The sequence below is a fragment of the Pollicipes pollicipes genome, unplaced genomic scaffold (assembly GCF_011947565.3).
Source record: "Pollicipes pollicipes isolate AB1234 unplaced genomic scaffold, Ppol_2.1 Scaffold_6138;HRSCAF=7277_pilon_pilon_pilon, whole genome shotgun sequence".
In the NCBI taxonomy this organism is placed as follows: domain Eukaryota; kingdom Metazoa; phylum Arthropoda; class Thecostraca; order Pollicipedomorpha; family Pollicipedidae; genus Pollicipes; species Pollicipes pollicipes.
Window position 1 is genome coordinate 33,073,534 of NW_023596818.1, and position 16,175 is coordinate 33,089,708.

Consider the following 16,175-nt stretch of genomic DNA (forward strand, 5'->3'; position numbering starts at 1 on the left):
CTGACGCCTTGTGCACCGGAGCACATAACCTTGCACGGTCTATGGGTTACCAGGCATTATGGAAATTAGGGAAACATTGCAGTAATTTTTGGAAATGTATTTCACTCATATTTGACACATATTGTACGACAAATTTAAATCTTGCGCACAAAAATTATGTTGTACAAGTACAACCTCTTGACCCGCATTACCATGAAGCCTGTTGGACCTCTGGTACAGCAACCGTTGACCGTTGGGACAGCAACGCCTGCTATATCACTTAAAATTGCATGGCACTGGGGATTTTTTGGCTGGGTAAGGGCATGGCTGCTAGATAGGAAACAATGAGTAACGTTCAATGGACGATATCTCACCGGGAGCTATTTTAATAACATTGAGTTAGAATTGGTTAGATAGTTGGATAGTTAGAAATTGAGGATTTAGGGAGTAAGGAGCTTAAGTGTGCTGACGATAATAAATTGGTAGATGTGAAGAAAAATACCGAACACGTGACGCAAATTCAAGCTGACTTAAGTGATTTAGTGAACTAGGCTTCCCTGTGGCAGGTGTCATTCAATTATGACAAGTGTAAGACGATGCGTTTAGTTAGTTTTGGCACTGAGAGCACGAGCTATAAAATGGGAGGCCAGGAGTTAGACCAGATTGAGAATGAACAGGACTTGTGGGTCATTATTTCTGATTTAAACAGTGAAAAGCAATATTGGGCTGCTGGGAGCATGGCGCTTTGGATGCTGCAAATTTACAATAGAGAAACTATTTCAAGAGAAGGAATGTTGTCAAAAAGTTGTACTTAGCTCACGTCAGACCGCACCAAGAGTATTATGACCGGCTTGGTCCCTATGCTTCCAAACAGATGTAGACAGACTGAAAAGAATAAAACGAAGAGCAGCTAGGATGATAAATGGGATTGACGACTTAGAATATAGCTTAGGCTTAGGGCCTTGGATTTGTATCCACTGAAATATTGCAGACTTCCATGAGGTCTGATAGAGGTATTTAAGATTATGAAGGGGATAGACAAGGTGGAACACTACATGGAGCACTAGAAATTAGGCCGAGACAGCGAAAACCAGTTTCATTCAATAAAGATAGCACTAAGAACAGGCAGACGTTATTTGGTCAAAGTAGTAAACCATCGGTACGCGCTAACAAGGGGAGTTATAGCAAATCCCTCTCTAGCAACATTTAAAAAACTGTTTGGACAAGTTCAGTCGGTCTAAAGATCTCATTTGTAGCTAAATGCATGCATGTCGGGTGGAAATATGTGTTTCGAGGATGTGTACAGAGCCTGAGGAGACCAGCCTTGATGCGCCCTTGTGGCTCTTTGTTGCCCAGATGTCCTTATGCCTTTACGTCTTTATGTGTGGTTTGTAGCAGGTAATACAGGCAACGAAGTTTGCTACGTTTATCAAGCTTACGTACGTTTATGTGCACGCCAGAGCAGGTAAGGGTGCACCATACCGCTTAAACAATGAGCTTCAACGTATAGACTATAACTTTTTCTGAGATGCCTGAGAGGTAACCAACCGTGCATACCTATTTTGTAGGACGCCCTCAAAAGCGCCAGAGCCTATGGTTTCTGTGGGGGCGGATGAAATCACGGGGAGAGGGGCATGACCCTTTGGGTCATCCTCGGTGCATTTCTACAGCGTCTAGATAAGTGACAATTCGGATTTCCAGATACCGTAATTCCCATATCATAACGCCATGAGTGGCGTAGATATGAGTATAATGACGCAAACTCTCATGATGCGAAGATGCCAACAAGGCGTACATTTACAATGACAATGATGAGATTATGCGCATTGGTGAATACAGGTGCACAACCTATCTTGCGCAAATGCCATTCTTTGCTGTATTTGACATTGAAGCTTCAAATTAATTGAAATTTGTACGCTGTTGAGTTTCCCTAGTTCCATGCTATACGATTTTTAGATCAATCATTTCAAGGTGTTGGTTTTGGGAGAAATACTTAAAAAGTATGGCACTAATTGCTGACTAATTTTACAGAAAACACTACATCGACGGAAGTTTGGCTCGGCAAGTCCCATTTCTGCGATGATATGCCCCGTAGATCAGCTACCAATTAAATGGTAAAGTTTGGGCAATGTCCCCAGTAATTTAATTGAAGGCTCAGACATCATCTGTTGGCCTAAAAAGATGGTGCATTACGTAAATACTCTTAAGACGCACGTGACATCGAAAATCGACCGCTCATCGGCTCTTGTAGCCGTGAAGTTTCAAGTGAATCAGCAATATGTCTCCATACATCAGCAATACATACAATTCATCGCCACAGCACTCCAATCAAAGATGCCACTCTGGTGGTGACGTCGTGAGATGGTGTCTGGTGTCACAAAAACGGAAAACCACATACTGAAAGCTGAGAACGAGGCTTCCTGCAGCCCATCAAGAAAAGGGCTGCGCAATGAATGATAAGTGCTATTTGCATCTGATTGCCCGAAAGTGCAGTGTAATCATGACTACTACTGCGTTTAAAAGGACAAAAATGTGTGTTCCGAATTTTTTTCTTCTTCGGAGACTTCTTATGAAGTCACGGTGTAGGCCGTCGTATCGAGAGTCTGTGAATGTAACGGCGGTTGATGAAAGCTTTGCAGTATTTAGGAGATAACTTGGCAGATAAAAATACAACAAACCATGCCTGCCTCGTCCAAGCAGTTTTTAGACTCGCGCCAAAGCAACAAAGCCGTTCTCTGGCCATGATTTGGCAAAGACACATTCAAAGTTCGCCCTAGGAGAGCTGCTGAAGCTCAGCACACGGAATGTCGTGAGGATAACCCACCCTCGGGGCCACGGCGCCGTCCCACCGAGAAACTCTGGAAAAGCTTGAGGGCTAGTGTGTAGGAAAATGGATGGAGAGCACCGAGAGAAACGCTGACTTCGGGTACAAAAGTATCAAAAAGTTGCAGGAAGTTTTGCGGAGAAGCGTTAGAAGCTGATTGGCCACGTGAAGGCAGACGTACACTGCGTAGCTGATGAGGCCCACCTGCGCTTTTCCCTCCTCTACCTCGACTCTCATGTAAACAGCAGAGGCCGTGCTGGTTCTTCTGAGATGCCGTCTATGTTTGCGAGCCAATCAGGCAGGGAGCCGCAGGCCTCTCGCCTTGTGCCAAACTTAAGTTGTGACCCTGTAGTGTACTTACCCTACCCACCACTTGCAATGCATTTGCACTTGCATTTGCACTTGTTATGTCACCCGCTTTTTCCGGTCGGTAGGTCAGATAACACGACACAGAGCTTGTATTCACTACGGTCATGTGACGACAACTATGGCAAAAACATTACAAAAAGTGTCAGATTCCGAGCTCGAATGCAATTGCTAATTATCTCTGTCACGCTTTCAAGGACACAGCGTCGAAGCGCGTTCGAAGCCAGCCAAAACAACGATCGTTGACATCTGTGCAGTGATTGCCCTCAGCATGCTGAACACCATAGTCAAACGCATTGACATATCACATTAACTCTCCCTACACATTCGGCATCGACTAGGATTATTACGAGACGGCGGGAAAATAAGGGCAACGGCGAAGGCTGCGCCAGGTTCCAGAAGACACCCGGTTCCTTTTCACGCCAGCAGCAGCTCGCCTTCGCTGAACACTGTCCACTAATGCCTGACGTCATTAATGGCATGAACAAACAACGCCGGCATGCGTCTGTCGCCATCTGACGGATGTGTGTGTGCATATGTGTGTGTATAGTAGCAGCCAGTTTGCACGCGATCCCACGTGACAAATGTGGCCGGGATCCTTGTGACACTGCGCAGATTAGCCACCTGATCAGGACCGATCAGGGTCTCGCACTCTACAAATCACCGCAAATGTTCGCACAAGCATCTGCACATCGCACTGTTCACCACGACGAAACTAGCTTTCATCCATAGAACTTGTATGGTTTGCTGCTCCGAGCTCTTGCTTTGAAGCTTGGGCACTCTGCAACCAGGTATGACAATATAAGTGTACGGGATACTGCGACAGACACAACTTTAATATCGCTTGTAGACGGATGCAGTGACATCGGTGTATCGGACATAGGAAGTAAATATATCAGCTTATCCCGAAATTGACATCAGAAGCGTCTGCCATTCTCGCTCGACTCTTGCGTAACAACTTTGAACGACTATGCTTTCTACGGTACTCAGAAAAATTTGATACCATTTTCACCATTTCTATCCACTTTTCGTAATCACTAAGCTCCATCGCACGCTGCTGACTAAGAGACACGTACCTTAAGGATAGGTGTTAAGGAGAGCGACCCAGCTGGAAGTGCAGCAGAACGTTTGGAACCCCCTATCACCACGATGGGGAACACAAGATGGAATGACATCGGGTCCCCCGACCATCTCCCGACCCCTCCAGCTCCCTCCAATAACGGGGGGCCACAGGACCATGCGTGTGAGCTATTGCGCCACCCTTCGCCTGCCGTGTACGTGCACTTTCTTCACGTCAATTTGCTTTGCTCCGCCCCGGCCGTGCTAGACGGGCAGGTCGGCCACAGGTGAGGCGTGAAGCCACAGTTCAGGAGTGACGCCATAGGCGATGCGTGACATCACATGTGAGGCGTGACGTCACAGATGAGGCGTAACGCGGGCGGGCGTGGCGTCACTCACTGCAGGTGCGGCAGCGCGCCTCGTCAGAGGCGTCGCCGCAGCCGTCGGTGCCTGTGCACAGGATGGCAGTGGAGCGGCAGCGTCCGCTGTCGCAGCGGAACGGGCAGGGCACGCCGTCGCGCACGCTGCCCAGCACGCAGGCGGCGTGCGGCTCGTCGGAGCCGTCGTCGCAGTCGAGCACGGCGTTGCAGAAGGTGGCGGCCGGCTGGCAGGCACCGGAGCGGCACTGCAGGCTGCCGGCTGGGCAGGCTGCGGGCGCGCGCAGACATTATGAGACGGGGCACGGGCGGGGGCAAGCACGGCATGGTTTAACCGGAGGCGAGCAGGCAGAGAAGGACTCGTGCGGGCGGGGTAGGGGGTGGACAGGGCACGGTACAGACACCGCAGTGTCAGACGCCGACACTTGCGTGTTTCGTCGACAAACGTTGCCACCAAAATATTGATGGGGGTCATAGACGACGAGGAAGCCCGCGTCTTAAGTGGTCACTTGCCTCGGTTAAATAACCATACTGAAAATGCACACATGTTGGGAAATAGAGCCAGACCTCTATGGAAAGTGTGGCTTCTGTGGTTATGAACCACTGAGGAATATTGGCAAACGTCGCGACACAGCAACAAAAACAATACGACAGCATCAAATACTTATAAATCATCCGTAAAGCCTGCAAGAGATCGTCATTAGACTACCCCCGACCCTCAAGCAGTATAAGTACAAGGGCTGCCATACGGAGAAGCCATGGCCAGCGGGTGCTCGCTCCGCGTGCCGGCAGCCCATGCGAGACGCCCTCTGATGCCGGCCCGTCTGAGAGCAGCCAGACGAACCCGAATGAACCCCATGTGCTCTTGACAATTATCCTGCGGCACCCGTCGGTCGCCCCGCCCTCCTGGCCAGCCCAGGCCGCCGACGATTACTGTGTGGCGCCAGCAGATTGGCCAGCCCTCGGGCCGGGCGGCGGCATCCCAGCTCGTCGCTGCCGTCGTCGCAGTGGCGCACGCCGTCGCAGAGTCGCGCTCGGCTGACGCACTGGCCGCTGGCGCAGGCGTGCGTCAGCGTCGGACACCCGTGCGGCGGGCGGCACAGCAGCTCGTCAGAGCCGTCGCCGCAGTCGTCGCGGCCGTCGCAGACGAAGTACCAGCTGATGCAGCGACCGGTGGCGCGGCACTGAAAGGCGATAAGTGCCGTGGCCAGCTGCGGTGTCATCCCATCTCAGAACATTAGGCTGACAGACTTTCGCACTGGATATGAATGCTTGAATTCTGCTCACAGAAGTCATTGCTGAAATATGATGGCGTCCAGAGTTTGACATGCTCTTTGTCGTAGATTAATAGCCGTTTAAAAATCGATGCCATCACGCTAAACTTTAGACCGCGCGTCAGCTGAAGCGGAGAGCCATGATTAGAGACGTAGCAGGCTATATTAGAGGCCTCTCCTGGGCAGGCCAGTTGTCATTGTCGTGGGCCTGTTTGTGGGAATGCTCCAGCGATTGTCAGCCAAGCTGAGCGTCACTCTATTCAGAGTAGTGACCAAGCGGCACCTGTGCGCGTCACTGACCTGGAAGGTGTGGTTGAAGCAGCCGATGTTGTCGGCGCTGCATTCGGTCGACGGCTGGTCGCACTGGCACCGGCCGGCCTCGCAGTGCGAGTTTGGGTCGGCCGCCCTACACGCGGCCGACGCCACGCACGGTTGACCGAGCGCCGCCGGCAGCGCTGGCGCCTCTGGCGACCGACGTGATAAGTTTTAGATCAAAGGAAAGTCACAAGGGGTGGCGGCGACGAGGTCACGCCCAGCTGGACATCATTGCGGCGGCGCTGCTTCATAGCTGGCATTCATTTGTACATCATTTGTTAGACGCTCCCTAGATTGGAAACAGAGCGCGTCTTTACCATGGATGTTCGTTAGTTGTTCAGTGCATTAGCGAGGAACATTATTCACATAGATAAGGCAGTAGTACCTATTAGTCTCATTCCTCGGATAAAAAGCAGGAGAATGGAGATGTAATTGGGTTGATATTTCGCCAATATGCCTTTATCGAAACGTGACCTAGTGCTTCTGCTATCGTTTCGATAAAGGCATGTGGCCGAAACATCTACCCAACTATATCTCTATTCTCCTGGCTGTTATTCGAGGAATGAGGCTGATGTACTGTCCTATCTAAGGCGGCCCGTTGTCAAAAGCGATGGATATCAGTCGCAGATGAGTGCTGTAAATTTCGAAATCACTACAATTCAAGATTGAAATCAAAACTGTGAATTTCGAAATCACTGCACATTTTTCAGAATTCGGCTACTGAGAAGCAGCTTAAATGCGCAGTAGCGTCCAGACAGCTGATAATGTAATATTTGTCCACGTGGGCGGCGCGCTTCAAGCAGACCACACTGCGCCAATGCGTTTTGGAGGTCAAACACTGCTTACGGATACGTGAGTTGCGTCAGCACGAACGTAAACAACGGAATTATCTGCTCAGTGTCAATCTTGTGACGCCTAATCCCTTCTTGTGCACGGAGTGCTCGCGAGAATATTCACTTCCAAAGTCGAGCACAAACAAGCAGCCAGCTAGGAATGTTATCACTATCTTAGTGAATGACGTTAGGGAAGTTTTTAGCATTCCAGTGGACAGAACAGACGAGCTTCTGACGTCCTGCCGTCACTCAGCGGCGAGTCGTGGTGACCGAGCTGTCAGAAGGCGCAGAACGCCGGCCTGAACTTCAGCTGAACGAGTCGGAATGAGAGAAGTTATTGGAACAAAAATACAGTAATGTTCTCAGGTTTCATTCCAGGCTTGTGATGATAAACGCCTGCCTCTTCACTAAAGATATCGGCACCTATGTTTAGGAACGATGTATTACCTAACGCGTGAAGCTCTGCACAGGGCGCTTCATTACGCAAGGTACCTTGCGTGTGACCTACTTCGTAGGAACTGGATTCCTAGTTCGCTCTTTCACTCAATTGTGTAGCTGTTGAAGTGGAGTGGAGAAATGCAAGTGGTTTACTTGCTTGCAGTTTACGATTAATAAGTACAACCCACGTCTACGGACCCAGGAACACGCCTACGCGCCGCCTTGTGCTCGAATAAACACCCGCGTGAGTGACGTAAGATCTGCGCTGGACCTACACGCAGAAGTGAGCTCTTGCATGAAATTTGAAATGTCGTCGCGATTGCAAGGAAAATGAAGGCTGTCTTCAGCGGGAGCCTGAAATTAAATGGCCCCAGTTGCACCCTGCAAATGAATTAGACATTGGCAGCCGTCGCCCAGCTCAGTGAAAACTTTCTTATGAATGCCGAGCTACTAACGGACGGCTAAATATGCTCGTGAAAAATTTGTTTGCTGGAAACGTACGCTGTTGGAATCATGCGTTTGTCTCGGCTTTGTGCATTCATGTTCAGACTTTGTGATAAGGCTGGCGGCGAATATTAGGAAGGTGCAGTGTTCGGATCGGTGGTTTTTCCGTCCGATGCCAGCTGCCCTCTGGTTGGCCCAATTTGTTACCAAAGTCTAGTTTCATCAGATTAAATTACAGTCTCTGATTGGCGCCACATGGAATGTATGTACTAAACTATGCGAATTGAACATAATGAAAAATAAAACGCAAAAGCTATAGCGAAAAACAGCGCAGTATCACCGACACGTCCATTCATGCCAGATCGGCTCGTATCGACTTGGTGCGCTTAGGTTCACATTTCCTTTCATGAAACTAGGCCTTTATGATCAATGACCAATTCTAGATATCACAAGCAGTTTTACTGATAAGTGCTAAGTGGAGACTGCATCCACCAACTTTTTAGCAACTGAGATCATTTTAAATCTACCTGGCAACCCACGGGCTAGCTGATTTACCCAGCTCGATCTGAAAATCGCAAGTTAATCATTCCTATTACACCAAGAACAAAGCCATTTTTTCAGGTATTTCTGAAAATTTACAAGCCAGAACAAAGTTTGTCAAAGTCTGCAAAGTAAACACGCGCTCGGGTGGCCTCCTAGATACCCTTCGCTCGGGTGGGGATCAATTTGACTCCCCTGAGATCTCGGGAACTAAGAAAGCTAGAAACACCCAATTTACAAGGTGTGTTGATCTGTACGTGAACTCACTCAGGCCAAAGTTTCAGCTTCTAGGCCATGATCTTCGGGTCAAAAAAGGTCAAACAAGGTAAGTTCCAGGCTGGTCTCCAAAATGCCCCCGGAACCTAGATAACCGTTTCTAAGTAAAAGGTCGAATTATCACTCAAGTTCAGTGACCTTTTTTGACCTTTTGAAGGTCAAAGTTACCAAAATAATACAAGATTGCTTTAAGTTTTGCGTATGACTAAGCGACAAAAGTTACGCTAGAGAGTATGCTCCTTAAACAAAATGTTGACCAGGGTCATCTTAGATTAATGACCTATTCTGACCTCTAAGAAATCGATGAAATATATATAATGCGATTCCTGCCTTTAATGAACTCGAAATGAGCACCAGGATCTATCCCATACAGCAAGCCCTGGAGTAACAAAACAGGTTGGTTTTGACCTTGGTGTGACCTTTATACCTGACCTTAGGTCAATGTAATTTGCTCATTCAACTGTTGTGTTGCCTAAGAAAGCACCTCAGAGATGTATGGCTTCGTCTAACACTCATTTGTTGGATAATATTGAAGGATTTCCTAGGAATTGCCTTCGCTGAAACCATGGTCTGACTCTGACCTGTCATAGGTCAGCGACCTTACAGAGTACATTTAAATATTTGATGCCGAACAATTTGCTATTCAATTTTATACTTGCTATTCATATTTATTATTATTTTTTATTTGCTATTCATATTTTTTTAATTAATTCATATCAATTTGCTATTCAATTTTCCGAGCGGCGCGGCTACGCCGCACCGCTCGGAAATCATTTTGAAAAAACCTTCGGGAGGGTCAATTTGAACGCCCCACCCGAGGCCATGTTGATAAAAAAAATGTGCTGAGTGGAGTACTTTTACTTAATCTTGTTTTATATCTATTAAACTTTGGGCACATGTGGCATTGTCTTCAAGGGCCCCACATAAACTACGATAAAGGACCTGTATGCACGGTCAGTATACTGATTACAGATTATGTAGGATCGCTCGACTGTTGAAGTCCGGTAGATGTACGTACGTTACATTACACGATTAAGCAACTAAGGAGAATCCACCACAACCAACCACTATGAATCAAAGTATGCTGTATCAAAAGCGGTTGTGAAGTATGTACTTGTGGTTTCAAATACAACACAATACTGTCTAAGTTAAAGCATGCAGGGATCTGTTATTTTGACTGAATGATAGACCAAGTGGCTTTATGCATTCCAATTCCACGGCTCTAATCCTTGGAGTTACATCTTTTAAAAGTATCTGGTAGCCTCTCGGCCAGCTAGCCGGACCATCCAGCCGTTTCCGGCGGCTAACCCACCGATTGGTGCCTAACCACCTAGTCGTCTAGCCGGAGACCAACCTTGTCCTTTTACAGCACATAGGTTCATCTGCGTAGTGCTTAGCCACTGGCTGTTTAACTTTGAACAGTAGCTATGCTTAGTTGCCTAGCTTGCCTAGGTAGCTTGCTTAGCTATGCCGGTTGCTTAGAACGTATCTAGTTGTCTAGCCGCGCATCTCTTGCTTTCGGCAGAATTTGGACTATTCTTCCGCGAACCCCGCCAGGAAACCGGTCGGTTAGTTGTGTTCATTCCCAGCAGAAAGTTGGTTGTTCACCCTAAAGTATTGGGTAACACGAATCCTCCCCCTAAACCATTCTCCACTGGCTCCCAGCAGCCTGTTCTCTGTATAATTCACCGAGGTTTGTTTGGTACGGGCCGGTTACCTTTGTACAGCGGCCGGCAGAAGGTGAGGTCGTTGGACTCGGTGAAGCCGGGTGCGCAGCGGCACGTGCTGGGCTTGTCCGGGTGCTGGGCGCACTGGGCGTGCGCGATCAAGCCGCACTCGGTGGGCAGCTGGCAGCGGCTGCCTAGCTCTGTCAGTCACACGCGACGACCACTCACAATCGTGCTATACTTGTGGAGAGAGTCGAACACTGATAGTCCAGACCGTCCACACCAGACCAGACCGTCCAGACCGTCTGGACAGACCGTCAGATCGTCGGCAACGAAACACGTCCGCCTGGTGTGGCACGGACCGACATGTGCCCAGCGGACAACGTACAGCCTCTGAACAAATTAGGGCAAAGTTTTCGGGCAAATGGAATAGAAAGCTCTGGGGACGAGGCTGCGTTGGTCGTGAGGGATGACAGTCGCGTGTTCGAGTTCTTTGAAGGCTCGCTGTCGGTGGATGTCGTCAGTCGTGTGGCCTTCAGCTCAGCGGTTAGCAAACATGCAATCGTGTAATGGTCATGTATCCAAAAACAGATAAGCCTCGCAGCCGAAGCACCGCTTCGTTGCAAGAGAAGAACGCACTATACCGCATAAATCATCGGCATGAAATGATGAACCGCGATGGATACATCGCTTGCACGTACTGTCACTTTCATTCAAGTCTTTTGTGGCAAGCTAAGCATATGAATGTTAAAAATCAGAGGAAATATTCGCTTTGCTGTAGCAAAGTCGGGTACTCTTAGTGTCACGATCGATTGCTAAGTGTATTCCATGCTTCATATCCAACGCTTGTACGGTGGTTTATTTTGGGTGTAATAAATTTTTCACGGCAAGAGGACCCTGTGCGACGTACTTAACGTTGAACCCTCAGACCATCACTGTGGCCTTTGGGTACGGGCGATCAGAATCGCCATTCAGCTAGCCAAGATAATGAAATAGCGAGCACGTTTATACATATTCCTTGACCAGCGCATGAGCGAGAGTGTTAGTCAAACAAGAGCAGCCACTTACTTGCAGCAGATCTCAAGCATTTTGCTCCCACTAGGCTAGCGCCGTTCGGACACTGACATCTGCCAATAACTCGTGGGATGATGAACTTGCAATGGCTTCCTTTTGTCCCAAGATGGCACTGGTCCTGCGTGTGGCAGGTCTCGTTCAGTTTTGCCGCTGAAACAAGAATGAATTATTTGACTCGAAGGGTGTCTTTCCCTAGTGGCATAGGAACATATTGATCTGAACACGTGTGAAGAATACAGATCGCAGCGCTTAATTGCACGGCCTCATTGTTCCTTATTGTCTGATAGCTAACAGATATATGTTCCAGTCAAATGCATGCATCACATGTGCAAATGATCTGGGCCTAGAGGCTATCCGTCTGTTGACCGACGCCTGCAGCCTAGGGCAGCGACACCGTGGGAGGCGTGGTGGACGCGTCCCACACGACTTTCAGAGCGAGGGAGACTGTTCCTCACAGTCTCAGGTGCCCGAAATAGTCGAACGCATGTAAGCGTGTTCTCGTGAAGCGACTTAATGCACAGGATCTCACACAGGACGCTAAACGTAGTTGACACGACTGTTGGTATGCCGCGGAAATAGCGAGCCGAACACACTATGTGACACGACTATTGGTACGCCGCGGAAATAGCGAGCCGAACACACTATGTGACACGACTGTTGGTACGCCGCGGAAATAGCGAGCCGAACACACTATGTGACACGACTATTGGTACCCCGCGGAAATAGCGAGCAGAACACACTATGTGACACGACTATTGGTACGCCACGGAAATAGCGAACAGAACGTATTACGCGACACGACTACGCCGCGGAAATAGCGGGCAGAACATATTATGTGACACGACTACGCCGCGGAAATCGCGAGCAGAACACATTATGTGACAGGACTATCGGTACGCTGCGGAAACAGCGAGCCGAACACATTATGTGACACGACTATTGGTACGCCGCGGAAATAGCGAGCCAAACACATTATGTGTAAGCCATCTCAAAATGTCGCTCCTCGCACTGCAAACGCCAAAATCTGCGGTAGACGTCCCGGTGTTCAACGCCATTCCTACGCTTCCCGGCGGGAGTTTCCGCAGGGTCATGGTTCCGGCGGTTGTTTCGATTGCATGTCTTTGCGGGGTCACGGCCATCCCATTGTCGGGCTGCCCTCCCCAATGCTTGGTTGGCTTCCGTCATGTGAAACTTGGCCTCCGACAGTCTATCGTGTTTTTAAGTAATAGTTGAATTCTTAAGAAGTATGAGAAGTAAGAACGGTTTATATCGTATGCGCCGCTAAAAGGCATGGAGATTCGTACACATTTGTATCGGGCTTTGAGCTGAAATGGCCATATTGAAGATCACTCAGTGCAGTTCACAGTCCTCATATGTCTCCTGCATGAGCGGCTACATGATGCTTACAATATGGTATTTCAAAGACTACCTGAACGTTTCCAGCTTAATGAAGACAACAGTGAGCGAGCCTCCCAATATTTTCAGTTCGATGAAGACAACAGTGTGCGTGTCTCTTCCAACATTTCCAGCCCAATAAAGACAACAGTAAACGCTCATCCCAATATTTCCAGCCCGATGAAGACACCTAGTTCCAGCTGGATGAAAACGGCATTGCGTGCGTTTCTCCCAATATTTACAGCTCGATAAAGAGAACAGTGCGCACATCCTCCCCCCCCCCCCCTAATATTCCCAACTAGATGAAGACAACAGTGAGCGCGCCTACCCGATATTTCCAGCTCGATGAAGACAACAGTGTGCACACGTCCCCAATATTTCCAGCTCGATGAAGACAACAGTGAGCGTGTCTCCCCAATATTTCCAGCTCGATGAAGACAACAGTGAGCGTGTCTCCCCAATATTTCCAGCTCGATGAAGACACCACTGCGCACGCCTCCCCAATATTTTCAGCTAGATGAAGACAACAGTGAGCTCGTCTCCCTCAACATTTTCAGCTAGATGTAGACCACAGTGAGCGCGCTTCCCCCAATATTTTCAGCTCGATGAAGACAACAGTGTGCACACGTCCCCAATATTTCCAGCTCGATGAAGACAAGAGTGAGCATGTCTCCCCAATATTCCCAGCTCGATGAAGACAACAGTGAACGCGTCTCCCTCAATATTCCAGCTCGATGAAGACAAACAGTGAGCACGTCTCTTTCAAGTCGCGAGCTCTGCGGCTGGCGTCGGCAAACTCAGCCGGCGGCAGTCTTGGTTGACAGTGACGAAGGCACCATTTAGCAGGCTAACAAGGTAGACGCAACGCCAGCGTGAATAATGGCGTAGATCGTCACCAACATTCTTCGCACGGCAATTACAAGATGTGTTTATGGTGGTCTGTGATATGCTATGGATGAATGGCACGCCAGCTGCAAGTTTTCGATGTCATCACCAAAAATATCAATCACCAGGACCAAAAAGCGGCATTTTGGGCAGAAAAGCTTTAGCTTTTAGCTTTATTTCAGGACGTCTGATTACCATTGATGCATTCCCTTCTAAGCAATAAAAAAAACATGACACAAGCGTTAACCTAAGTTTAGGTTTGGAAACATCCGGAAGCATTGAAAATGGCCAACCAATGGGCTCTACGCTCTGACGTTCCCATGGCCACAGAAGACGGCCCTGTCTGACCGAAACAGGGTCATGGCAGGTGTAACGTACGTGCGAGGCAGGCGTGCCGTTTGTATGTGGAGAAGCCCAGACTGCAGCGGCAGGCGCCGCGGATGCAGGCGGTGTTCTTGACACGCGACCGGCACTGGGCGTCCTCCACGCAGGGGAAGCCCAGCAGGGACGCTGTGGGAGTACACGTACGGTTAAGGCCCAGCTAACGGCCGGCTGGCCATGTCGTGACCTTACGACGAAGTCGGCACAGTAAGCAAGTCCGATACGCTATGAGCTTTGGTTAACACGTCAAGCAGTCAGTCAAGTGCAGATCCGACAAAAGGTCTCCGTGACACGTATCTGCGAAATGTACTTGATCGAAGCAATATAACATGCGCATAACCGTGTGTTGAATGCAGCCCGAACATGTTGAGACCTTACTTTCAGATTCTTTCCCACAACGTCCCATATGCATCAGCCTGTGCAACCAGCCAACTCTGGGTGTTTTTGCCCAACTCGTTGTTCTCTACTTCTCCCAAATGAATGTAGCCAGGGTCAGGTTATCTATTGCCTTAAAATGAACAGGACATTTTGATATCTTTTTATGATTTAATCTTGCGAATGCGCACTTAACATCTTTTGGTTATTCAACCTTCGTCTCAGCCTGTGCCCCATAAAACGAAAATGTACTGTGCCTTAGGATAACATCAAATTTTTACGATTTTTGCTGGAGCTAATAGGTGACGTCGTTTTGTTTTCTAAAGCGACTTCCCACGCTGGCGACCGATTGGAACCCGACATGAATTGGCACACTCTAAGAGACATAAGCATGACAAACCAAGTCCACTGCTGTTGGCCACTGCCGCGAGACGCCTCTCCCTGCATGCCCAGCTACGGTTTGCAACGTACGCGGCAGGCAGGCTGTGTTGTTCAACTGCACGTAGAATCTTTCGCAGACGCAGCGGCGCCGCCAGCAGCGACTATTGGCCACGTCTGCACAGTTGCTGTCTCGCAGGCACGGCCGCCCGAGTTCGGCGGCGGCCGCGGTTACTGTCAGCAGCAGAATAACCTGGAACACGGCAGGCCGTCAGCACCAGCTTGACCTGGAACACGGCAGGCCGTCAGCACCAGCTTGACCTGGAACACGGCAGGCCGTCAGCAGCAGCACGACCTGGAACACGGCAGGCCGTCAGCACCAGCTCGACCTGGAACACAGCAAGTCTGTCAGTACCAGCTCGACCTGGAACACGGCAGGCTGTCAGCACCAGCTCGACCTGGAACACAGCAGGCCGTCACCAGCAGCACGACCTGGAGCACGGCAGGCCGTCAGCACCAGCTCGACCTGGGACACAGCAAGTCTGTCAGCTCCAGCTCGACCTGGAATACGGCAGGTCGTCAGCAGCAGAGCAACCTGGAACACAGCAGGCCGTCAGCAGCAGCACGACCTGGAACACAGCAGGCTGCAGCCCACTGGCACATGGATGTAGGGACAGGTGTGCCATGGGGAAGGTCATGCCTCTTCCTTTTGGTTAACAACAATCCTACGTCGATGCATGTAAATAATGGTCTATGTCACTCAGGAGAACTTTCAAACTGCTTGTTCCCACGCGTGCACGACCTTTTAGTTGCCGGTGGCTGCTCTGTAGGCATGCGACCTCATCCCCACAGCACAAGCAGGTACTTTTCAGCCGCCTCACAGCTCAGAGGCTTTAAGTCGTGTAGCGAGGATTGTAGCGCGACGGGAGTGTTTGTTGGTCAGATCCTAACATCCTTTGACATTTTTAACATCCTTTGATTAATGACAGCAAAGCACAGAGAAGGCGAGATGAAAAGCTGCGTCAGTTGTTAAGTGCATTAGCGAGGAACATTATTAACAGAGATAAGACAGCAGTAATAGCCTTCTTCCTCGAAGAACAAATCAGAGAAGTGGAGATAGAGACACGTTGATATTTCGGCAATATGTCTGTATGAAAAACAAATGCCATAAGTGCTATTTTTCTTCTGCTATTCGTTTGATAACGGCATGTTGCCAAAATGTCAACACATACCTTTATTCCTCTGGTTTTTCTCCGAGGAGTAAGGCTGATACCACTGTTTTATCGGGATGAAAA

At 49.1% G+C, this 16,175-nt stretch overlaps 1 protein-coding gene across 1 annotated transcript; it reads right to left on the bottom strand.

Annotated features, from left to right (window-relative positions):
• Positions 1-3,278: 3,278 nt before the first annotated feature.
• LOC119105594 (low-density lipoprotein receptor) lies at positions 3,279-14,533 on the bottom strand. The gene is made up of 8 exons (XM_037229055.1): positions 14,506-14,533; positions 14,125-14,256; positions 11,461-11,616; positions 10,443-10,592; positions 6,180-6,343; positions 5,540-5,789; positions 4,628-4,876; positions 3,279-3,950 (listed from the first exon to the last, which is right to left on the bottom strand). Exons 1-8 carry the CDS (start codon positions 14,531-14,533, stop codon positions 3,892-3,894), a joined length of 1,188 nt encoding a protein of 395 aa, XP_037084950.1. The 3' UTR covers positions 3,279-3,891.
• Positions 14,534-16,175: the final 1,642 nt, after the last annotated feature.

Excerpts from the sequence above, each read along its gene's own strand:
- LOC119105594 (XM_037229055.1), bottom strand. The coding sequence starts at position 14,533 with ATGGGACGTTGTGGGAAAGAATCTGAAA. Across the intron at positions 6,344-10,442 it reads CTGCCGGCCGCTGTACAAAG|AGGCGCCAGCGCTGCCGGCG; the intron begins GTAACCGGCCCG and ends GTCGGTCGCCAG. Across the intron at positions 4,877-5,539 it reads CAATCTGCTGGCGCCACACA|CCTGCCCAGCCGGCAGCCTG; the intron begins GTAATCGTCGGC and ends GCGCGCCCGCAG.